The 20,614-nt window shown below is 53.7% G+C and overlaps 6 protein-coding genes across 6 annotated transcripts; 3 read left to right on the forward strand and 3 right to left on the reverse strand.

Moving 5' to 3' along the window:
• Positions 1–5,653: 5,653 nt before the first annotated feature.
• Positions 5,654–7,570, forward strand: EsH8_VII_000352 (uncharacterized protein; the record flags this gene model as incomplete). Its single annotated transcript, XM_083270485.1, has 4 exons — positions 5,654–5,843; positions 5,898–6,012; positions 6,088–6,135; positions 6,193–7,570. 4 exons carry the CDS (start codon positions 5,654–5,656, stop codon positions 7,568–7,570), a joined length of 1,731 nt encoding a protein of 576 aa, XP_083128042.1.
• Positions 7,571–8,187: 617 nt separating this feature from the next.
• Positions 8,188–8,991, forward strand: EsH8_VII_000353 (uncharacterized protein; the record flags this gene model as incomplete). The annotated part of the gene is made up of 1 exon (XM_083270486.1): positions 8,188–8,991. One exon carries the CDS (start codon positions 8,188–8,190, stop codon positions 8,989–8,991), a length of 804 nt encoding a protein of 267 aa, XP_083128043.1.
• Positions 8,992–9,636: 645 nt separating this feature from the next.
• On the reverse strand, positions 9,637–12,432 carry EsH8_VII_000354 (uncharacterized protein; the record flags this gene model as incomplete). Its single annotated transcript, XM_083270487.1, has 1 exon — positions 9,637–12,432. The coding sequence occupies one exon, from the start codon at positions 12,430–12,432 to the stop codon at positions 9,637–9,639; it is 2,796 nt and encodes a 931-aa protein (XP_083128044.1).
• Positions 12,433–13,586: 1,154 nt separating this feature from the next.
• EsH8_VII_000355 (Alpha/Beta hydrolase protein) lies at positions 13,587–14,773 on the forward strand (the record flags this gene model as incomplete). The annotated part of the gene is made up of 3 exons (XM_083270488.1): positions 13,587–13,597; positions 13,666–13,834; positions 13,898–14,773. The coding sequence occupies 3 exons, from the start codon at positions 13,587–13,589 to the stop codon at positions 14,771–14,773; spliced, it is 1,056 nt and encodes a 351-aa protein (XP_083128045.1).
• A 295-nt stretch (positions 14,774–15,068) lies between these two features.
• Positions 15,069–16,898, reverse strand: EsH8_VII_000356 (glycylpeptide N-tetradecanoyltransferase NMT1; the record flags this gene model as incomplete). The annotated part of the gene is made up of 3 exons (XM_083270489.1): positions 15,069–15,467; positions 15,538–16,120; positions 16,186–16,898. The coding sequence occupies 3 exons, from the start codon at positions 16,896–16,898 to the stop codon at positions 15,069–15,071; spliced, it is 1,695 nt and encodes a 564-aa protein (XP_083128046.1).
• Positions 16,899–18,103: 1,205 nt separating this feature from the next.
• Positions 18,104–19,606, reverse strand: EsH8_VII_000357 (Alpha/Beta hydrolase protein; the record flags this gene model as incomplete). The annotated part of the gene is made up of 6 exons (XM_083270490.1): positions 18,104–18,219; positions 18,272–18,974; positions 19,028–19,035; positions 19,088–19,285; positions 19,356–19,429; positions 19,491–19,606. The coding sequence occupies 6 exons, from the start codon at positions 19,604–19,606 to the stop codon at positions 18,104–18,106; spliced, it is 1,215 nt and encodes a 404-aa protein (XP_083128047.1).
• Between the last annotated feature and the right edge of the window lie 1,008 nt (positions 19,607–20,614).

Consider the following 20,614-nt stretch of genomic DNA (forward strand, 5'->3'; position numbering starts at 1 on the left):
TAACTACTCAGACTTGCCGCCCAAACTCATGCCATCCAAAGCTAGTCGTCATTGGCTGTAACTACCATACAGATGTTGCAGCCTAACTTGATCCTAGCATATTCAACTAGAACGCACACACTTCAGACCGTGGTGAAGACAGATGCTACCTCCAGGATACGTCTTATGCCTCTTGTATGGCGATCTGGAATTCTCATTAAATCACCTTGGACGTCGCTGAAGCAGTTGTATACGCCACTGTATGATTATGTGCCATGAATAGATTTTCATTTTTAATGTGTGGTGGATCTGTTCTCGGAGGTCGGGTACTGGGCCAAACAGGCAATTTTGGTTTCGGTTTGTTTTAAGTTGATGACTCTCCACAACAAAGGTTTTGCAGTGAAATGGCCATGTGAGAGAAATCCCCGAATATTTTCAACCTCACAACTAACTTGTTGTACAACGATGGGAAAGTGGCTTTTTTAGCGTTGAAGTTATTCTTTACCCGATGATCCGATTGTTTAGAATAAACGTTAATAAGAACCTCGGTGGATAATGCTGTCCCGCTCCGAATGCTTCTTGTGCCGTATTTTAAGTCGAATCGGCGTAATTTATGGGGTTGCATTGTTTGCCTAGTGTACTACGAAACCATAATTGGGAAGGTTGCGCTTCGAATATATTAGACGGGAATAATGCGCAGCGCTGTTGTGTCACATGAATCCGCAATCTCTTTCCAGTTCTCCGGATGTCAAATTTCAGTACTTGTACTTTAATAGTATGTAAAATGACAAATGGTCGACCGGCTTATCAAGCAACGAAGGCGGCTCACTTGTCTATATTCTTCACCTTACATGCAAAGATTTCAACATGCAGATCATCAAGATGTTTATCGCCATGGTATTTACTTTTGCGACCACTGCATTGGTAGGCTGAAACTCCTACAAACCACAGTTGCATTTATTAAAGGCAAAGTTTTAACATACACATAGTCGCAAGAGGGTAAATGCACTCTTGAGGGTGCATGTCAGGAAAATACAAGTGGTGTTCGCCTTTTCTGTACTTCTGGGAGCTGTACCGGGAAAGAGGGACAAGCCTGCCTGAGGAATGGGCCTGGATCTTCAAATGTGGCTAATTGCCCTCAATAAAATACGTCACTCGATTTGCAATTATCGATTCACACAGACTATATGCATGTCTAACGGAAGGGCTCTACTCCGCCTGACTCCTATTTGGTAGAGGTTACCATGCGTAACCAAGCAATGCGCACAAATAGTCACCAATACCAATAAAACTTGCAGAAGACGAGCAAATATTCTGTCGATTAACCTATACTATCTAAACATGCCTCGCTCGTCTAGTGTACTTATACCAACCTCGGCCACGAATATGGGGCACCATCATAACAAACGCAAGCTATCCGACCACACACGAACCACAAACTAGTGAGAAGTGGCACTGAGAGAGGCTTGTGCTCTTACTCTCATGTTAAGGTAGCTGTTAGAAACCACGCCATTATAAGAATTGCAAAACAAACATTTAGATCATGAGTGTCAGAGGTGTTGTCAAGCAGAGTAAAGGGCTCAGTAACGTCGTATTCGCAGGTAGGTTGTAGATGAGACTATTGCTGAAAGCTGCCCCCTTGGATTGCCTCGGGGCAATCCAAGCTTCTTATACCTGACGCCACACTTCCTTCTAGATATCTCCAGCCTAGATCCTTGCGCCCTCGTTGCTGCTCCCCTGTATACCCTTGGTGTCGTCTTAGGTGCCTGACAATTAGGCTAGCAAGACAGCGATAACTTCAGGCATATTGTGATGTCCAACTCAATGCTCGAGACGCCATGAACGCCCTTGAGACAGACTGCAACTGCAATGTTGAAGATAATGCAACGAATCAGTGCATGGTATCTCTTAGTATGAGTGACGGCACGACTTTGGGCCCTTCAAGAGAAAATACCGCCTAACTTATATATGCGGTCATGATAGAATATCGAGAGTGGTAGTATAATAATCATTTGGTATCTTTTGACTTACATCTCCGGTTTTCGTTGCAGGAGAGGATATTTGCTCAAGGTACTATCGGTCATTTTCCATTGTCATCGTTGGGATTAGGGGACAAGAAACAGGGGGATGAATAATGTTAGTATGGTTTTGCATGGTTATTTCACGAGAGCGCTCTAGCTATTTCTGTAGCGCTACATGAGCAACATTACATATGCAAAAATCTAGATCACATAACCCTCCTGATTTTCATCTAATAAAGAAGACTTTACAGAGACAGCTGTCCTTGAACACAACAAGAGATGCGGGCACACTAGAAAGCAGGCTTTAGGCATTTGTATCAGCTCGTTATTGCTTGTCCTCGGACCTGCAGCTTTCCATGTTCTTATAGCGAATTCCACATATGGGAAGCGTAGACCGAGCTGTCATGGAGACAATGCAGCACACCTAGTTCATCAGTTCTTCCAAGGTATTGCTATCGATTTTTAGTCCTGCCTGTAGTGGCTGCTACTCAACTACGCTGATCTTAAGGTACAATTACTTCACGTAACTCGCGATGCAACCCGACCCGCCAAGCGCAAGATCGACAGGCAAACCCAACACCCGGAAACACGGATACGGCATATGAGACAAAAGTTGGTGGCTATGCTGTTGACGACTTCGATTTTCTGTTTGCCTTCAGCTTGTGTTGCGCTTTCAATCAATTAGTTATGAAATGGTAGTGGACTCTGGCGACTTTGAAGTCGATAGCCACGCGAGTCAGCTTGGCACCTTTCAGCCTAGTTTCATCAAGAAAGTGGAGTCAAGAAGATATGAAAACTGCAAATCCATGCCCGAAAGACAGGAAGGCAATCTGATGCTCAGAACCCCTGCCCTTTGCGAGTCGTGATGGCGGGACGCGCTCACGAGGGCTGGCCCCTGTTAGAGATGGGATGATCATGTATGCCCATCCACCCCCCCAATCCCCATCTCACTCAAGCCTTTGAAAACCCCGAAATCTTTGCGAAAGTTTGTCTGCCCTATTTCACCCCTTTTGCGCATCGAAAACTCTAGCTATACAGACCTGACTGCGGGAGGTTACATTTTTTTCTGAACATATTCCACTTTTTTTTTCTGGGGATCCAACATAACCATAATGTCATCATGGCTAGGTTCACAGCAATACACCAAAATCGGAGAACAGAATGAAAGCGGTGAAAATGCGCCGTCGTGGTTGAGAAGAACCTGGCAGCGCGGAAGAATTCATTTCTTTTACGTCATCTTACTGGTCTTCGTAGCCGTCGTCAGCAACAATACCTCTCTCGACCGGTTGCGACAGAAATACTACGGAGATGAACCCGTCAAGTCAGAACTTCGCCGTAAGACACCAATTGTGTGCTCGGAAGGGCTTTGAACGTATCAACCATCACTGACACCGCCGCAGTATCAACAATACCGAGGACCTTCGCTCTCAATCTTACATATGCTATGCCACCTTCCGAAGAGGTCAACGATGCCTGGGCGTCTTTGTTACCCAAAGAAGGTGGATTCTTCACACATGATAGGATTGCACCTACAAAGAGCTGTCTGGCAGTGTTTCACCAGCTGCACTGCCTTGACATGCTCCGTCAGGCTCTCTACGAATCGCGTCCTGATATTGTAGAACAAGGACACAACGAGTCCCACACTGTAGACCCTCATCCTGATCACGATGTGACGGTGGATCATAATCATTCTCACGACATGTACCATATTGGGCACTGCTTTGATTTACTCCGACAAAGTTTAATGTGTAAAGCTGATCTGACGGTTGAAGTTGGTAACCTCACAGAGGGCGGCGTCACAGGGTTTGGCACCGAGCATCAATGTGTGAACTGGGAGGAGTTGATGGGCTGGATGAAGCAAAATGAGTGATCAATGGCATGGCGGGATGTACATATCACTTGTCTACTAGTAAATCCATCAGAATGGCCACTGAATATGACCCAAAATGCCACAGCGGTCCCATGCTGAGCAACATCCAGCACAGATGGAAGGTCGCTTTATGTTTAAGCTTTTGTTATATGCACTCGACTAAACCAAACCTGTTGCTGTTAAGGGTCATGTGCTGGATGACTGTCTTGTTGTTCTTCTACTACCTTGTAATTCGAGCAGTGCCCCCTCATGTTTGGTCAGGTCCTGCAAAAGCATGAGCCCATACTGATTCAGTTACATGCGCTTGCAGACTGGATATGGAGGAACAATCTGGATTATCGAACTAAGATTTGACTTCCTTGATACTAGCCAATATCTGTGTCTTTACAATGGCATCATTCAGCACGTCAGTGATGTGCGAGATATTGTGTAATTTCTAGCATCAGGAACGGTTATAATTGATAGTGGATGATAGAAGGTGTTTGCAAAGTTACATTTTGCCCACGTTAATTCCAATCCTAGACGGGTGCTGTTATCGCGCAGCAAGTGATGGGGTTGTATTGCTAACCATTTTGGCACCAGGAACCCCCCACCTTGCTGCGTCACATATAGTGCCCCCTTTCGGCACGAATCAAAAATTGATCGCTTTCGTACAGTTCTGCATGCACCACGGAATAAACGGAATGTCAAGGCAAGAACTACTGTGAAGGAAAGGCAAGATTGCAGCCAACACGGAACAAAAAGAAGGTTCAGGATAAGCTCCAGCCTAGTAGAAGATTAAGGATACAGGTATTGCCAAATGGAACGGTCATCACGGTAGCTAAGCCAAACCACATTCCTTTTTGAGATGTAACTCCGGCCGAGGACCACTGAACAGAATAATTCTGGTCTTCCCCCTGGGGAATATGGGAAGACCGCAATGTCACGCTGGCATCTCATCACCCCTGTGCAGTGATCCGATCGCGAAAGCCAAGTTTTCATGATCCGCTGCACTGGGAACCACTTGCAGCATAATTGCATCTGATCGTCCTTGGCACGCGGGCTGGGCTGTTCATCCCATGTTACTTACGCTTATTCCATCTACACAACGGCCCCTTTCATCCGAGTCAGGGCCGAGTCCCCGCGGGGTCAACCTCTGCCCTCCTTTCGGGTCGCTTAACACAAGGTTTTATTACGGTTCGTATAGGGAGTAAGGTTTTTTATCATACTCACTCTTTTGCTCCCTGAAAATGACGCTTCCTCCGGACGGCCCGGCAGTGTTTTGAGAACTTTTTGAGTTGCAGCTTGATGCCGAATGAGGAAGCTGAAATTCCCCGCCAATAGGAACGATTATAGAGAAAAAATAATTGCCGAAGTTGTTTCGAATCGGAAGGATTAGTATCCCCGGGCGCATTAACACAGATGAGTGATAAGCAACTGGACGGGGAGCAACCAAGCGCACGGCTCACGCATATCGCACCAGTGGGTATGATGATTAAAATTCGTGAGTGATGCGATGAGCCCGACATGTTGACTTGCGCCATCTCCACCGACTCCATTTTGGGATAGTTAAGCCTTCTGCATCCACAAGACGAACTGAAATAGATGATGTGTCGAATCTGGGTTTAACTAAGGTGACATTACAATGAAGTACAGCACTGCATCAAAAGGATTAGCCGGCGATACAGCACCTGATAATCCCAATCATCTATTTATAAAGGTCCTCCTCCAGCACTTTGCAACGAGATACTGTCTGCAGAGACATCATCACCTCAGTGCGCTACATTGAGAGGTTGAGAGAGCCATGGTTTTCAAATTGTCCATCCGTCTTCTGCTACTGGCACTGTTGCCATGCTCAGTGCTGGCCAACTGGCGAGTTGATGGCCACAACCCAGTCAGGCAGCTCGCGGAGCAAAGACGTGGCCCAGCCCGCCGCCACATTCAACGGCGACAAATTCCCGAGGAATATCAGTATCTGAACGATAAGACCGAGAGTATGATGTCACTTTCCAGTGATAAATTTAGTGCATAGACTTATTCTGTTGCAGAGTATCTCGTCAACGGAACAGAGATTCCATTCATTGATTGGGACCTTGGGGAATCATATGCTGGTCTGATGCCCATCTCAAAGAAGTCGAACGAGACGCGTCAATTGTTTTTCTGGTTCGTCGAAATGGCTCCCCCAAGCATCACTCACGCTTGCCACTGTGTTTTTTGCTAATGCATCCGGCTGCACAGGTACTTCCCGAGCACAAACAAGGACGCTTCTGACGAAGTTACCATTTGGTTGGAGACCTCTACCTCGCAATCCTCGTATTATTTCAACCACTGATTGTTTTCTAGGTTAAATGGTGGCCCAGGGTGCAGTTCCTTCATCGGTCTGGTTCAGGAAAATGGCCCTTTTACATGGTTCCCTTCTGCCTACCGCCCGGTTTATAACATTTACAGCTGGTCGCAGCTCTCTAACATTCTCTACGTGGATCAACCTGCTGGCACCGGCTTCTCCGTCGGTTCAACCAACGCCACCACGGAAGAGGAAACCGCGCAGCAGTTTCTTGGCTTCTATAACAATTGGATCGAGGCGTTTGGGACCAAGGGACGCAAGACTCACCTTACCGGAGAGAGCTACGCCGGACACTACATTCCCTACATTGGCGACGCCATGATCAAGTCCAACCAGTCCGCCGACTACAACCTCTCTGGCGCCCTCATGTTCAGCCCATACATCAGATCCGTGCCGGGTGAAATCCAGCAGGATGCCGTCAGCTTGCCTTTTGTCGAAGAGTACAACAACGTTATGGGTCTTTACCCTGGCGTCGGAGACTACTACGACCGCATCAGCGCCGCCGATAAGGCTTGCGGCTACGCCGAGATGCGCGAGAAGTACTTCACGTTCCCCCCGTCGGGCCCTTTCCCACCAGGAAACGAGAGCGCAGAGTGTGAGATTTCTTCATTGGTGTACGAAGGGCTCGCTGAGGTCAGCCCCTGTGCCAACATCTACCACATCTCCCAGGGATGCCCCAATCCCTCGGACCCCCTTCTCTGGGCCGATGCCGGCGACAACGCCAGCGTCCCAGTCGGCTTCGACAAGAAGACCTGGCATGGCTACCTGAACCTTCCCGAGATGCGCAAGGCCATTCACATCCCGACCGGCCAGAAGGACTGGGTGGAGTGCTCCAACGAGAACCCATTTGGACCGACTGGCGATCAGAGTCTGGACCCTTTCACGTCTGGCGCTCTCACGCGCGTCATCGAGCACACGAACAACTTCATTATTGCTAGCGGCAATCTCGACTACCGGGTCCCAACTAACGGCACGTTGTTGGTGCTGCAGAACATGACATGGAACGGAGAGCAGGGTTTCGACGAGTTCCCGTCCAAGACCTTTTTCCTCCCCACGGCATACAGCGACTTGTCTTCCCAGAGCGCCGCGGGGAAGATTGGCGACTGGGTCGAGCAGAGGGGACTGACGTTTGCTCGGGTTTTCAACGCCGGACACGGTGAGTTTGCCTTGCGAAAAATTCCCATCAGCCACACTGTACTGACCATCACCGGGACAGAACTTCCTCAGTACTCGCAGGGAGGAGGATACCGCCTCCTGGAGCGCCTTCTCGGCCGCGTTTCTGACTTGACCAGCGATGTCATGTTCTCTGCCCTTCCGGGTGACTTTTCTGGCTCCAGCGCACCCCAAAACACCACCCAAGCTTCTACGCCCTCCTAAAGTTTCTGCAACGAGTTGTTGACTGTTTGGAGAGATAAAGTTGCCCCAAGGTTCTTAATGCTATTGGAATTAAAGTGTATCTGTATCAGAATCTGAAAGGTCTGGAAATTTAAAGGCAAGAACGATTTCCAGGTGCGCACGTATGGGATTCGTCCTCCCGGCGTCCGAGCCCTTTACCCAATATTTGGGGCGCATGCGGACCGCCGCGACCAAAGGCTGGTAGTGAGGGGAACTGCAGGGAACAGAACGAAACTTTAAGCTGTGCTCGAAAAGACTTCAACACTGTTCCTTGATAATTTAAAGCAGTCCAATCTATAGACCCATCGCCGTTGCATTGCCTCTGAGCCTTTCGTCCGCCGAATCGGACGGACGAAGGTGACTTCTTCAACGCATAAATAGTAGCATCCTGAAGCAATTCAATAATTGATGGGTATTCAAGAACCACGGGTTTAGACTTCATACAGCTTTGTTCCGCCTGAAGTTGAACTGTATTCAACTTTTAACAGAATCCCGTCGCCACATCCCCTCACTGATTCACTGACGCAAACACACCAACAAAACCAATCTCTGCGCTGAATCTCAAAAAGCTAGACACAACAAAGGGAAAGGAAAAGAAAATGCCTCCCCAAAGCTACAAGTACATCAATAAACTCGCCTCAAAGCGCGTCCTGATAATAGGCGGCTCCTCGGGCCTGGGCTACGCGGCGGCAGAAGCGTCCCTCGAGCACGGCGCCACCGTCCTCCTCGCCAGCTCCAACCCCGCCAAGCTCGCCGCCGCCGCCGCCCGCCTCCGGGAGTCCTACCCGGCGCTTGTCCGGTCCGAGGTCGCAACCTTCGCCATAGACCTCGCCGACCTCGACAGCCTCTCCTCGAACCTCGCCAACTTGCTGAACGAGGCGACGAACGGCGGCGAGGACAAGATAGACCACGTCATCTATACGGCGGACGCAGCGGCGCCTCTCCCGCTCCTTTCCGAGACCACGCCCCGGGACATCGCGTCGGCCTTCAGCCTCCGCGCCTACGCCCCGATAATCCTGGCCGGCCTCCTGAAGTCGTCCGAGAGGTTCATCCGCCACTCCCCGGATACGTCGATAATGCTGACCAACGGCTCGAGCTCCCACCGCCCGATGCCGGGCTGGGCCGTCGCGGACTCCGCCGCAGGGGCGATGGAGGGCCTCGTGAGGGGCCTCGCCTGCGACCTCGCCCCCGCGCGCGTGAACCTCGTGTCCTCGGGCCCCGTCACGACGGAGCTGTTCCAGACGTTGCCCGAGGAGACTACGGAGCTGTTCCGGAGTAAGTGTCTTACTGGCCGGTTGGGCCGGCCGGAGGATGTGGCCGAGGCGTATCTGTACATCATGAAGGATGGGTTCATCACCGGATCGACAATCTTCACAGAGGGCGGGCGAATTCTGTGCCCGTAGTGAAAATATATATCGCGGTGACTTTTGGGTGTTGATAGCAGGAGACCATAGGGTAGGCATCTGTTCCCCCACTCCACACAACACAGGAAAACGGAAAGATAAGGAGAACAGAGTAGAGATGCATGATAGATATTTCCGCGTTTGGTTGCTAAGGCAGGTATGCTTAGGTATCTTGAAATATACAGTGTGTTTCCGCTCCGAACCCCCCAAGCTGAGACTGTTTGCTCATAGCCCAGTTGTTTTTCAAGACGATTTCGCATCGTCTACATATCCTTTGACTCTCTCCTTCCGAAGCTTGGAGACAGGCTGCCCAGCGCAATGCCTGTTCTATAGACCAATGGTATCAGAAGTGACGGCCAATCAACTTTTCTTACAGATATTGTCCTCTCCCGCCGAGAAAAGGTTGCCAGAGTTCATGGTTCCTTCTACAGCTGCTCACTAGCCAGCAACCTCGCCATTGAGGCTCTGCACGTTGTGCATCTGTTCATCAAAAACAACCGCGTGCGTTGTCACACGTGCAACCACGCTGACATGGTTCGATATGAGATCCATGAGGTCGCTGGCTCCATCATCTGCACTAGTGGCGGATGCGAAGGTGACGTTGCCAAGCAGTAAGCGATCTGCTGGCCTTTCCTTTTCCTCACACTAGGGGATGCAGAAGTCGACCCAGCTGCCCAGGTAGTCAAGGCGGTTTCCAGCGTTCTCCTGACTCTTGTAGATTTCCTCAAACTCATCGAAGCTCAGCTTGCCCCAGCCGCCACGGCTAGCGGCCTCCATCTCTGCCAGGTCGAGCCGCTTCCACTCCAGGAGTGTAAAGTGTGGAATGGTCTGGTCGGATTGCTTCGAAGAGTCCTTGGGCTTCTTCATGGCTGATTTCAATTCCCTCTTCAATGACGAGGAGGCCTCCGAGGAGGGCGGTGTGCTCTCCGGTGATACAGGCACAATAGTTGCCTCGCTATTGGGGCGGAATTGGGGCATCGTCGGGTCTCGGTATTCAACCTGTTCAGGCACCGGCGTATCAGGCACCGGCGTATCAAGCACCGGCGTATCTTCGACATCTTCCTCGTTCACCTCTTCGTCACTGTCAATGACTTCTTCCACCCTCTCTAGCTCTTCTATTATAGGAGTATCCCCCTGCTCACCAGACTCCCCAACTCTGTAGCCACTTGTCAACAGAAGTTCTTCCAGGGTTCGTTCGGCGACCGGCTTGCTCTCGTCGAGTGCCTTTCTTGGCTGCCGCGGCTCAACCACCTTGGGTTTGGGTTCGTCAACAGTCAGATGCTCAAATAGAGCTCTGTTCTTGTCTCGCTTGGCCTTGGTAGCCGCTGCCTTAACAGCCAAGTCTTCCTTGTCCTTGAAGATGGCATCGAGGAGTTCGTTGAAGGCTTGTTGAGTGACCTGGTAAAGAATCTCCTTGCCAGCGTCACGCTCCTCATCAGGGATTTCCAGGCCGCCCCAGCGCTCAGGCACGCTTCTAGAGGAGGTTGAGGGGTTGGATCTGATTTCGTAGTCGTCCATGTCTTCCGCAAAACGGACCTTCGATGATGACCTGGATCGCGGGGACAGGGTATGTTGTTGCGCTGCTTTCGAGCTCTCCGCAACGCCGTTGAGATTCACTAGTACGTCTTCCTCGGATTGCCAACCATCAGGGGCAAAGCCACCCTCCTCCTCGTCGAGGTAAAACTGTCTCCTCTTCCATCTATCGTGTAGTTGTTTTCTGGCAGCTTGCCGGCGTCTCCTTTCGATATCGGGGGCCATTTGCCTCTTATGGTTGATTACTTGAGCCCTAAGTTGGCTCTCCGTGGGCATTGTGGTTGTATACTGGTCAGAGTCGACCGTCTGGTTCTGGTTATCGGTGCCATTGGCCCGGTCCGGACTGCCACCGGTTTGGCTTCTGTTCTCCGCATCCGAATTGTTGTTTCCTCCTTCTTCGCCGTCAGAGCTGCCAAGTTCTAGATCAAAGTCAAAGTCGATTTCGTTGCGCTCACGACGTTGACCGGTCAGCAGGTCGGGCAGGTCGTCAATCCTTGTTGGCGGGTTCAGGAGTGCATCCCAATAGGGGGTGTCAGGCTCGCTGTCGGGAGATCGCATCTGAACGGACCAAGGGCTGCCGACGTATGGGGCAAATAGCCTGGTGAGCACATCCTCTCTCCCTGAAGTATCGCCCTTGTCCTCGCTCACGACACCATTCCTGCCAGGCTCCAGCTCGACGTCTCCGTTGGGGTGGAAGACTTTGCCTTCGCTGCGGTTGACGCCATCAGCCCGTGGCACTCTCCCCTCCCGGCCAAAAAGACTGCTGAGCGGCTGTCTGCTCGCCACAAGCTGCTGCGCCTCGGTGCTTCCCATGAGCTGGTCGTCAAGCCCGTCGAGAATATCGCGATGCATTTGCTTGTAGAGGACGTAGTAGGCACGGAACATTCGCAAGAAGTCGCGGCGGTTGACAAAGCCGTCCTTGTCGATATCGTAGCCTTCAAAGATCTTGCGCAGCTTGTCCTTGCGTTTGCGGTATGCCAGACCATGCAAGAATTCGGTGAAGCCAATGAGATCGTCATCGTTGGTGTCGTAGAAGGAGAACATGCGGTCGTGGATAAGGTTCGGCGTCGCGTGCCGAGATCCGCCAGACGGCACCAAGCACCTTTCAAACGTCTTCTTGTCCATGGCCAGCTGCAGCTCGTCGGGGTCCTCGCGCCACTCCGTATTGGCCATGAATGTGAACTGCTCCCAGAACGCCTCGATCTCGGGTCTCTCGAAACCGGTCTCCTTGCTGAGCCTCGTCATCAGGCTACGAGGCAGGTTCCTAAGGCAGGTGTCCGGATCGCCCGTATACCAGACGGGTTGCATCTGGCGGGGGCCGAAGGGCGGGGCGGGGACCTTGATCTTGTAGAAGATGTGAGTCTTGATATGGACGCCTTGGGATTCGCAGGTCTCGCATAGGTCGAAGTCGGCACAGTTGGCGCATCGGTATCGGACGCCGCGAATGGGCACCATGCCGCACGCATTACATGCGCAGCCTCTATGGACGCAGGCATTCCGTCTGGCGTTGTCCTCGGATACCCTAAACAGGAGGCTGACTATGTTGTGGCCGGCTCGAGCCTGCGGCTGCATGCTGTTGGGGTCGTTCCACCACTCGTCGACAGTTCCGCCGTCTACTATCGTATCACCGTCGTTCAACGGGCGCATGGCATCGAGGTCGGCGTTCTCGTCGCCCTGGGAGCCGTCGGAGGAGACGGAGCCTGCCGTGCTTCGGCGAGATCGACGTCTGTGGGTGCGGCGAACAGCATTGCTTCGATGCAGGCCGGGTCCGGGGACGCCGTCTTCGTAGTGGTCTCGGTTGGCCTGGTAGGCGTAGTAGCTTAGGGACGCCGCCGCGACAGCAGAGAACACGGCCACGGCGATGCGCGGCCGGGTGAGGCTGTCGGTCGATGGCAGCGAGAGCCACATGATGGAGCCTAGATGTAGCTATACATGAAGCATGTTGGGTGCGGTTTGCAATTTTGCATGCAGTTATTGAGTGTCTGCCACTGTGACCTTGGCAGGTGGTTATTCAATGTTTTCGGTAACCGTCGGTGATTGCTAAGGGCTTGGTCTGAGGAGTGAATGAGTGATTGAACCGCCAACAAGCGAAACAGGGTCGCAGTTGCGCCAGCTCATATTCTGCCGCGTAACGGGCTGCGGGAAGCAGGCGGTGACTCGACAGTAGTGGGTCCGTATCAGTAAGCAGGGTGCCTGATCTGCAGAGCTCTTCCAAAGAGCAATTTTACCTAATTTGGCACGGACGGTCCTTACAAATGAGGTACGTACAGGGATCCTGCTCAGATCACTCAGCCAAGCAATCAGCATCACGCTTTAACAATCAGATATTCTCTGCATTGGGCTTTCAGATGGATGCAACGGGAAGAAGGTGAATCAACCCAAGCAAGGCTATTTGCGGGGGCTCCGCCGACTTTTCTGCGCGTCAGTCTTGGTCTATGGAGAGCTGCCATGGCTCGACCTAACCACTTTGGCCAGCAGCTCCCGCTGTGAGGCTTGAGCTCACCCACAAATCCAGAGCTCCCTGTGCCGAGGCCGAGGCATGATGAGGGTGGGACCAGATTCGCGGGAGCTTCTAGATATGCCAGTACTTCAATTGCCGCACAGCTGACGCCGGGCCGGGTGTGTCGCACTAACTGGCACCAACGGCGGCCGACGTCACCGCCGTCCTGGGTCGACACTCCCTAACTGACCTAAGGTATCCCATGATCTGTTTCGGGATTCGTGGTGCATCTCATGTTTAAACGAACGGGTTCCAATTAAAGCGCGTCACTGAGCAAGGCCTTCCATCTCATCAAAAGCGCTTGCTTCTTTTGACGCATCTGGCAGAGAGGCCTTAGCAACCACCTCCCCCAGGATCGCCCTCCAAACCCTTCTGTAACACCTCTCATTGCCACCCAGCACGATTCACCAAAACCCAGTTCTAACTCATCGACCGAGCACCTGGGGAGGCAGTGTCAATACTACCTCACCTTCTTGAGATTTGCAAAACTTCAAGAGTAAACAAAACTCATTTTACACCACTTGTACATCCCATCACCTGCTAGAAGCGGAGACACGCAATAATGGCTACAAAGTAACTCGCGCCCACTCATCTGTCTCTCATCGACTGCCTCGGTGGCGTTGCTAATCACCCCTGCTCAGAGCCCCCGTCTTCCCAACGTCGGAAGAAACAATCAAGCACCCTTCCTATACCTCGGTGATATGGAACCTCGAACCTGATCGCGAGGGCAAATGTCCCGTCGCCAAGGACCGCGGCGGCCCCTTTAACATCGCCTGGGAAATCCACGGCCACGGCCCTACCAAGATCTTGGTACTCACTATGTGCCCCCACCCCTCTTACGCGGGCGCATGCCGTGGCTGACAAGCAAACTAGTTCATAATGGGTCTCGGCGGCGTCAAGACGTCGTGGCAGCGCCAGACAAAGCACTTTGGCCACGACAACGCCGCCAGGTACTCGGTCCTTATCCTCGACAACCGCGGCATGGGCGGGTCCGACGTCCCCTACGTCCGCAACAGCACGTCCGCCATGGCCCTCGACGCCCTCGACGTCCTCACCCACGTCGGCTGGACCGCCTCCCGCAGCGTCCACCTCTTTGGCATCTCCATGGGCGGCATGATCTCCCAGGAGCTCGCCTTCGCCGCCCCCTCCCTCTTCGCCTCCGCCACCTTCCTCTGCACGGCGCCCTGGGTCGAGAACACGAAGCCCTTCCTCCAGAACCTGGTGGAGCGCGCCACCATGCTGATGCCCAAGACCACTGAGAGGACCATCGAGGACACCGCCCTGAAGCTGTTCCCGGCGGACTGGCTCGTCATGCCGGACGAGGCGGCCGAGCTGCCCAACGACGCGACGCCAAAGTGCGGCCCCGCGGCCGGCGGCCAGGGCTACGGGCGCTTCGACAGCAACTTCCAGCGGTTCCAGGCCCAGGAGCTCGTCAAGAAGAACACGCCGGGCCTGTTCAGCTTCCGCGGCTTCGTGCAGCAGCTCGTCGCGGCCGGGTGGCACCACAAGTCGCCCGCGCAGCTGCGGCAGCTCGCCGACGGCGTCGGCAGGGAGCGGATCGCCGTCATCCACGGCACGGCCGACAACATGATTGACGTCCACCACGGGCGCCTGCTGGCGGAGCACCTGAACCCCGGCGTTGTGGAGATTGTCGACGGCATGGGGCACGCGCCCATCATGGACAGGGTGACGTGGATGAACAAGTGGCTGGTGGACCGAATCGACGCGGTGGAAAAGTTAAACCCTTAGGCGGGCGGACGAGACCGGGGCCCGCTGAGCGGGGACCGGGATGCAGGGCATATTAAATGGCACATGTGACACGTGGTAGATGTAGATCGTGATGGCTTTGATTTCAAGTATTGTGTGTGTGTGTGTGTGTGTGTGTGTGTGTGTGTGTGTGTGTGTGTGCGTGTGTGTAGGTGTGATTCCTCACATTCATCATCCCCTCAAACGCCGGTGGCACGCATGCAGCAATGCGCTGTGCTCCCTCCCCGTTTTGTTTTGTTTTAGCTCTCCATATCCATGATGATGCCCCTCATCCAATTTACAACATTACCAAACCGATTCCGCTAAGGTTCTCCTCGTCAAGCTTGTTTCTCCTGTCGACGCCGCCGGCGATGGGGGCCGCGCGGTAGTTGAAGAGGTAGTAGTGGAGCTGGCCGTCGCCCGGTCCGAACTTCTGCTGCTCCAAGAACAGGCCGTTGTCCAGGAGGGACAGGCCGTTGAACACGTCGAACTTGTTCCTCTTGCCCAGGATCAGGGCATCGCCGATGAGCGAGTTCAGGCGCGGCTTGAGGGCGGCCTTGTCGAGGGGGGTGGTGAGGCCGACATCGGAGGCGTAGTACCAGAGGTAAGCGGCGCGGACGACCTGGTGCTTGGAGCTGTTGATGACGGTGGACTCGAGGCAGTAGAAAGAGAACATGTCGGTGATCTTGCCGTTGGTCTGTTGCGCGTGTTAGTAACGTGCCGCCACGTGCGGGTGGGTTGCGCGGGGGGAAATGGGCGAGACAAACCTCGACGACGTAGGTCCAGATGACCTGCTCGCCAGGGGCGTTCTTGTCGTGCAGGAACCAGTGCCTGAACTCATCCTTGGAAAACTCGGGCGACATGTCGAAGCGCTTGAGGTACTTGCCCAGGAGCTCGCCCGCGGCGTCGAGATCCTTCTCCTGGAGCTCGCGCAGGCCCTTGGTCGACGTGTTCTCCGGGAGCTGGTACTTGCGGATCTGGTACTGCGGCTTGCTGTTGGCCGGGAGCGGGCTGAAGCCGACCTCGTACAGCTTCTGCCAGTTGAGGGCGCGGTGGAAGTAGCGGCACGTGCTGACGGGCTTGGGCAGCACGACACCGCCCGTGTAGAGACCCTGCCAGATCTCCCGCAGGTTGCTGCGGCGCGTGATCTCCTTGATGAGGACGGGCGCGAGGCGCTTGCCGCGCAGCTTCTTGTGGACGACCATGAAGTTGACCTCGGAGCAGGTGACGACGTTCTTGCGCACGCGCAGGTTGACGGGGATGGCCGAGATGAAGGCGACCAGCTTCCTGGACTGCGTCGCGCGAACACCCACGTGCCACTCCTTGCGCCAGCCGGGGGCCATCAGCGCCCTGGGACGATTGTTAGCTTCTCTGACATCTCTCTGTGTGCAGTCGGGAATTCGGCTGTTCCTCACCATCGAAGCAGTGCCGGCGAGTAGTTGAAGCGGAACATGGCCTCGTCGTCCTCGACGTAGTGCCCGTTCAGCAGCTCGTACACCTCCTTCATCTCGCCGTCGTCCTCGAGGTTCATGGTAACCCACTCGAAGCCTTCGACCATCGGCGACGGCTCCGTGGGCACCTCCTCCACCTTCTGGATGCGAATGGGTCCGTCCTCGATCTTCTGCTCCGTCTCGCCGAACTTGGGCACGGGCTGCGTCGCCCAGAACTTGTAGCTCGCCATGTCCTTGGCGTTCTTGCCGGCCGACGCCAGACCGGTCATGATGTCCTGCAGGTTAAGCTTCTTCATGGCGGCCGCCGTCTCCTCGGCCGACTTGCTGCCGGAGCTGCCGACGCCGAGCTCGTTGGCGAGGGCCGGGTTCAGGGCGAGGAGCTCGGTGAGCTGCTGGGGCGTGAGGCCGCCAATGGCGTCCTTGATGGTCTGCTCGGGGTCGCTGGGCTTGCCGGACAGGGCGTCCTTGATCTTCTTTCTCTTAGACTTCTTCTTCTTCTTCTTGGCCGCGCCGGCAGATGCGCCGGGGGCGGCACCCTCGGGCGCATCCTCCTCCTCTCCTTCGGACTCGACCTCGGGCTCCTTGCCCTTGCCCTTGCCCTTGTCGCCCGCCTCGGCGAGGGCGTCGTTGGCGTCCTTGACCGCCGGGTCGAGGGGTTTGGACTCTTCGGCAGGCATTTTTTATCGTGCGATTGACGAGTGTCCTGGGACAGTCGATGTTGGGAGGGGGGCCTGTGTCGTGGTGGGAGCTTTGGGAGCTCTGGGCAAGCTTGGGCGTGGGAATGGCGGGGAAGAAGTTTTGGCGGGAGAGGACAGTTTCATGTGTTCGGCCAGGTTTCCAGCTGTGTGACTGCATCATGGCGGGGTCAGCTGCTAGGGACATTTTGCATCTGCGGGGCACCGTAGGGACCCGTCCCATCCCCGTTTGGGGGGGCCCTTGCTGCTGGAAGTTCGGTTGGCGCTTCTAAGCGCAACATCTCGCAAGGTAGAAACCTCAACGTGGACAAATCTTAATATCTAAGGCAGCCATAACTGAAGCCACGGTGTCTGAATTTTTTTATTCATTGTAATTTCTCGTTAATTAGATCTGCCACTTTTTTTCCCCTTCAAGGAGTTGTCTGAAGGGGAGAGCTGTCGAGTTCACTGACGTCAACATCTCTTCGCCCTTAATACCCAAGGGACTTCTTGCGATGCAGAACAAAACGAGGTAAAATGTGTCTTCTTCAGCCTCTTCGCTTGTTTTAAGTACAGCATAGAATGCGCGGCAAGTATAGAGATGAGTGGGATGAAAAATAGAAATAATAATACAAAAAACCCCCATCTCTCGAATGGGAAGCGGTCAAACTGACCGCTAACAGCGGCCCTTGCATCCGCTGTGTAACCCGTGGGGCTATTCAAAACTTGGTTGAAAACAAGACTAGTTAGTGGCGGCCAGAACCAACACCAAAAGGCAGGTAGGTGAACGGAGCGGACAAAGAGAACAAGGTAACGATGAGCAAACTTAAGATCAAGGGCGTGATGTACCAGTGTCTAATATTCTACCAACCGGAAGGTCAGTGCGAAAATTACCATTTAATGGTCAGGATCGTCTTGCAACCCAGCCATACATGAAGATGCTTTCAATACTACAGTCTCCATGAATGAATACAACATTCTTCGCTGCAATTGATTCAACGTTAATGTTCCGATGTAAGCACAATATCTCAAAAGTACAACATAGTCTAAACACCGTACGTCATGCATACATGCACCATTCCCAGCTGATTAACTTCTCTACCCCAAGTCGACACCACCCACGTCTCAGCTCTACTCTAATGTCGGCGCAAACCAGTTCTATATGAATTCCTACTCCACAACACCGCCGGAAAGAGAGGATAAATCAACTACAAGGTCTGGCCGCTGGTCTCAGAGCCGGTTCCGTCATAAGCAGTCCCCTTGAGATCGAAAGAGCGCATAACGGCAAGGATCACGGGTGCGTATCCCATAATATCGTTGTGTCCTGGTACCGTTAGGAAAGCTGATCGGTTCTTTGCTGGCGACTGAGTACTTACCACCATACGGAAACATTTCCTGGCGAATGATGATGTTTGGGTCTGCCATCCATGTCGTGACGAAGGCGTTGCTGCCCTTGTGGGTAGTTCTCACCTCCTTCCATGCCTCAAAAGAGTGATCATCCAGCCCGCCGGGAACTGTAGCATTAGCTGCGGCACGGAAGAGCTTGCTGCTCTCATCACAGGGGATGTCGGCATCGTCAACGGCCGAAATCAACGTCAGACGGAGGCGCCTCTTGGTGAGCTTGACCAGGCTGTCTAGACGATCCACCGACGGCCACTTGTCGTAGATGAAGGTCTCCATGTACTCCAAAAAGCCAGGCCAAACTTTCAGAGGTCCCAAGACGGGGAAAAGACCACCGATGCGGTAGCCGCTCAACATCTTGGGTAGGTTGCTGAAGCCCGCGACGAGGATGACGCCTCCAAACTCGATCCCCTGGGATGCGTACAGCTCGGCGACGCCGCTTGTCACGGCTGTGCCGAGGCTCTGGCCAAGAAGGACAATACGATCCGAGGGCACGCCGGCGATGTTGATGACCCAATCGATCAGGGTGGCGGCGTCTTGGATGAGGCCGTCTTCAGAAGGTGTGCCAGTTGAGTGCCCGAAACCTCGGTAGTCGATTGCCAAGACATGGTAGGATGAAGTGTCTGTGATGACGTGGTAGCTGCCGGGTCGATGGTTCTGAGCGACATCTCCAGCGTTCTGCGACTCGTCAACAATTTGTCCAGTCACTCAATAGATCAAGGGCACCTCACTCCATGGACTATCACAGGGTTAGCAGTTGAAAGGCCTTCAGCATCGAGGGGTCGACTGACAATAGAGCACAACGCGAGCTTCGGGGTCCTCCTTCAAGGCCTTGAAGGACTCGGTCTCCGTGAAGTCGTTGCAGAAGCCGGACTTCTGTACTGAGAACCTCTGCTCTTGCTTCAGATACTCAGGCAAGGGCATGACATGCCAGGCGTACAAGCTCTCGCCGTCGGGAGTGTCGAGAGAGAAAGGCGTGACTTGACCCTCTACGGAAAACTTGCGTCAGTGATGGCGCGTCTCGCCGCAGCCCTGCAGGGCAGTGGCACGTGGACTAACTTGCAAAACCCCATTTCTCGGGCTCATTGACATCGCGCCACCAGAGGGTGTTGATCTTGTGGGCGTAAAGGAAGCTATGAGCACAAAATAAGTCTCACGTATAAAATCATAAGGCGACGGGCCTGGAAATCTCACTGTCGTTGGAAGAAGGGCGTTGCGCCAAGGGCGAGAAAGGCGAAGTAGATGCCCAGAGGGGCGACGACGGCCCAGGCGGCAGTCCGAAGGATCGGCGACAGCGGAACCGTCATCATGGGCGGTTAGTACAGATTCAAAGACCCGACAAAAAGAAAATAGTCTGTTGGATTTAAACTGCGAAGCTTCCGAGTTATCTACACATGGTTGGAGGCTGTGTCGTGGCCACCCGTTGATGACGCCTGACGGAACCCGTTCATGGCTTGAGGTTGCCAGCCAACAGGGATGGTGTCATAGACCAGAAGGGGGATATCAGAGATACTTCTGTTTGGCTGCGCGGCGGGGTGTGAGCCAAGGTACAGCCGCTAGTCAGTGGCAGGAAGTATCCGTATGTCCCCAGAAATGCGGCGACCTCCCACCTTGTTTTGGTGTCAGCCGCAACCCGACGACGGCTGATCATCCCGCGGTATCAGACATGCACTGCAGACGTGCTTTTTGCAGGCCACGAACGCGACCATGCATGCTTCTCGGATGTTCCGACACGGCGTTTTACCTGCAGGAATAACGTGATTTATTTGATTATTGCTGGACGGTGCTTTTTCGCTTGAAATGGTCCAGGGGATTCGGCAACATGCGGCGGCCGGGTAATTTAATTTACTGATACGGAGGGGACATGCTGGAGACGTCGAGAAGATGTCTGGTCATGCCCCCCAAGCCTCACAGCCACATCCACGCACGCACATCCGTATCTCATCTCCTCCACCCGCACTCTCCCCTCCGTCGTTGGCTTTCATTTATTGGACAGACGACGCCGACGCCAAGGCCGGCCGATGGCCTGCTGCACTGCACCTGGCGGCTGGCGATGAGCGACGGATGACTGGGATGGAAGGGGAAGGCAAGTGAAGGGAAGCGGAGGAGGGGAGGGAGCAAAAGACATGGGAAGATGCGAAGGCGCCGCGGTACGGAGGTACTTGGCGAAGCAACGGGTTCCCGTTTGGGCGCGATTTGAATGGTGGGCGGGACGCGGCCACGACCATGGGCCAGTCAGGGCGCGGCAAATGCCCAGTTTTTCCGCCCACTCCTACCCCAATGAGATGCTCCTATTTGTATTAAACTCAGCAGGTGGG

Source organism: Colletotrichum jinshuiense, chromosome 7, assembly GCF_051148585.1.
Source record: "Colletotrichum jinshuiense chromosome 7, complete sequence".
Classification (NCBI taxonomy): Eukaryota; Fungi; Ascomycota; class Sordariomycetes; order Glomerellales; family Glomerellaceae; genus Colletotrichum; species Colletotrichum jinshuiense.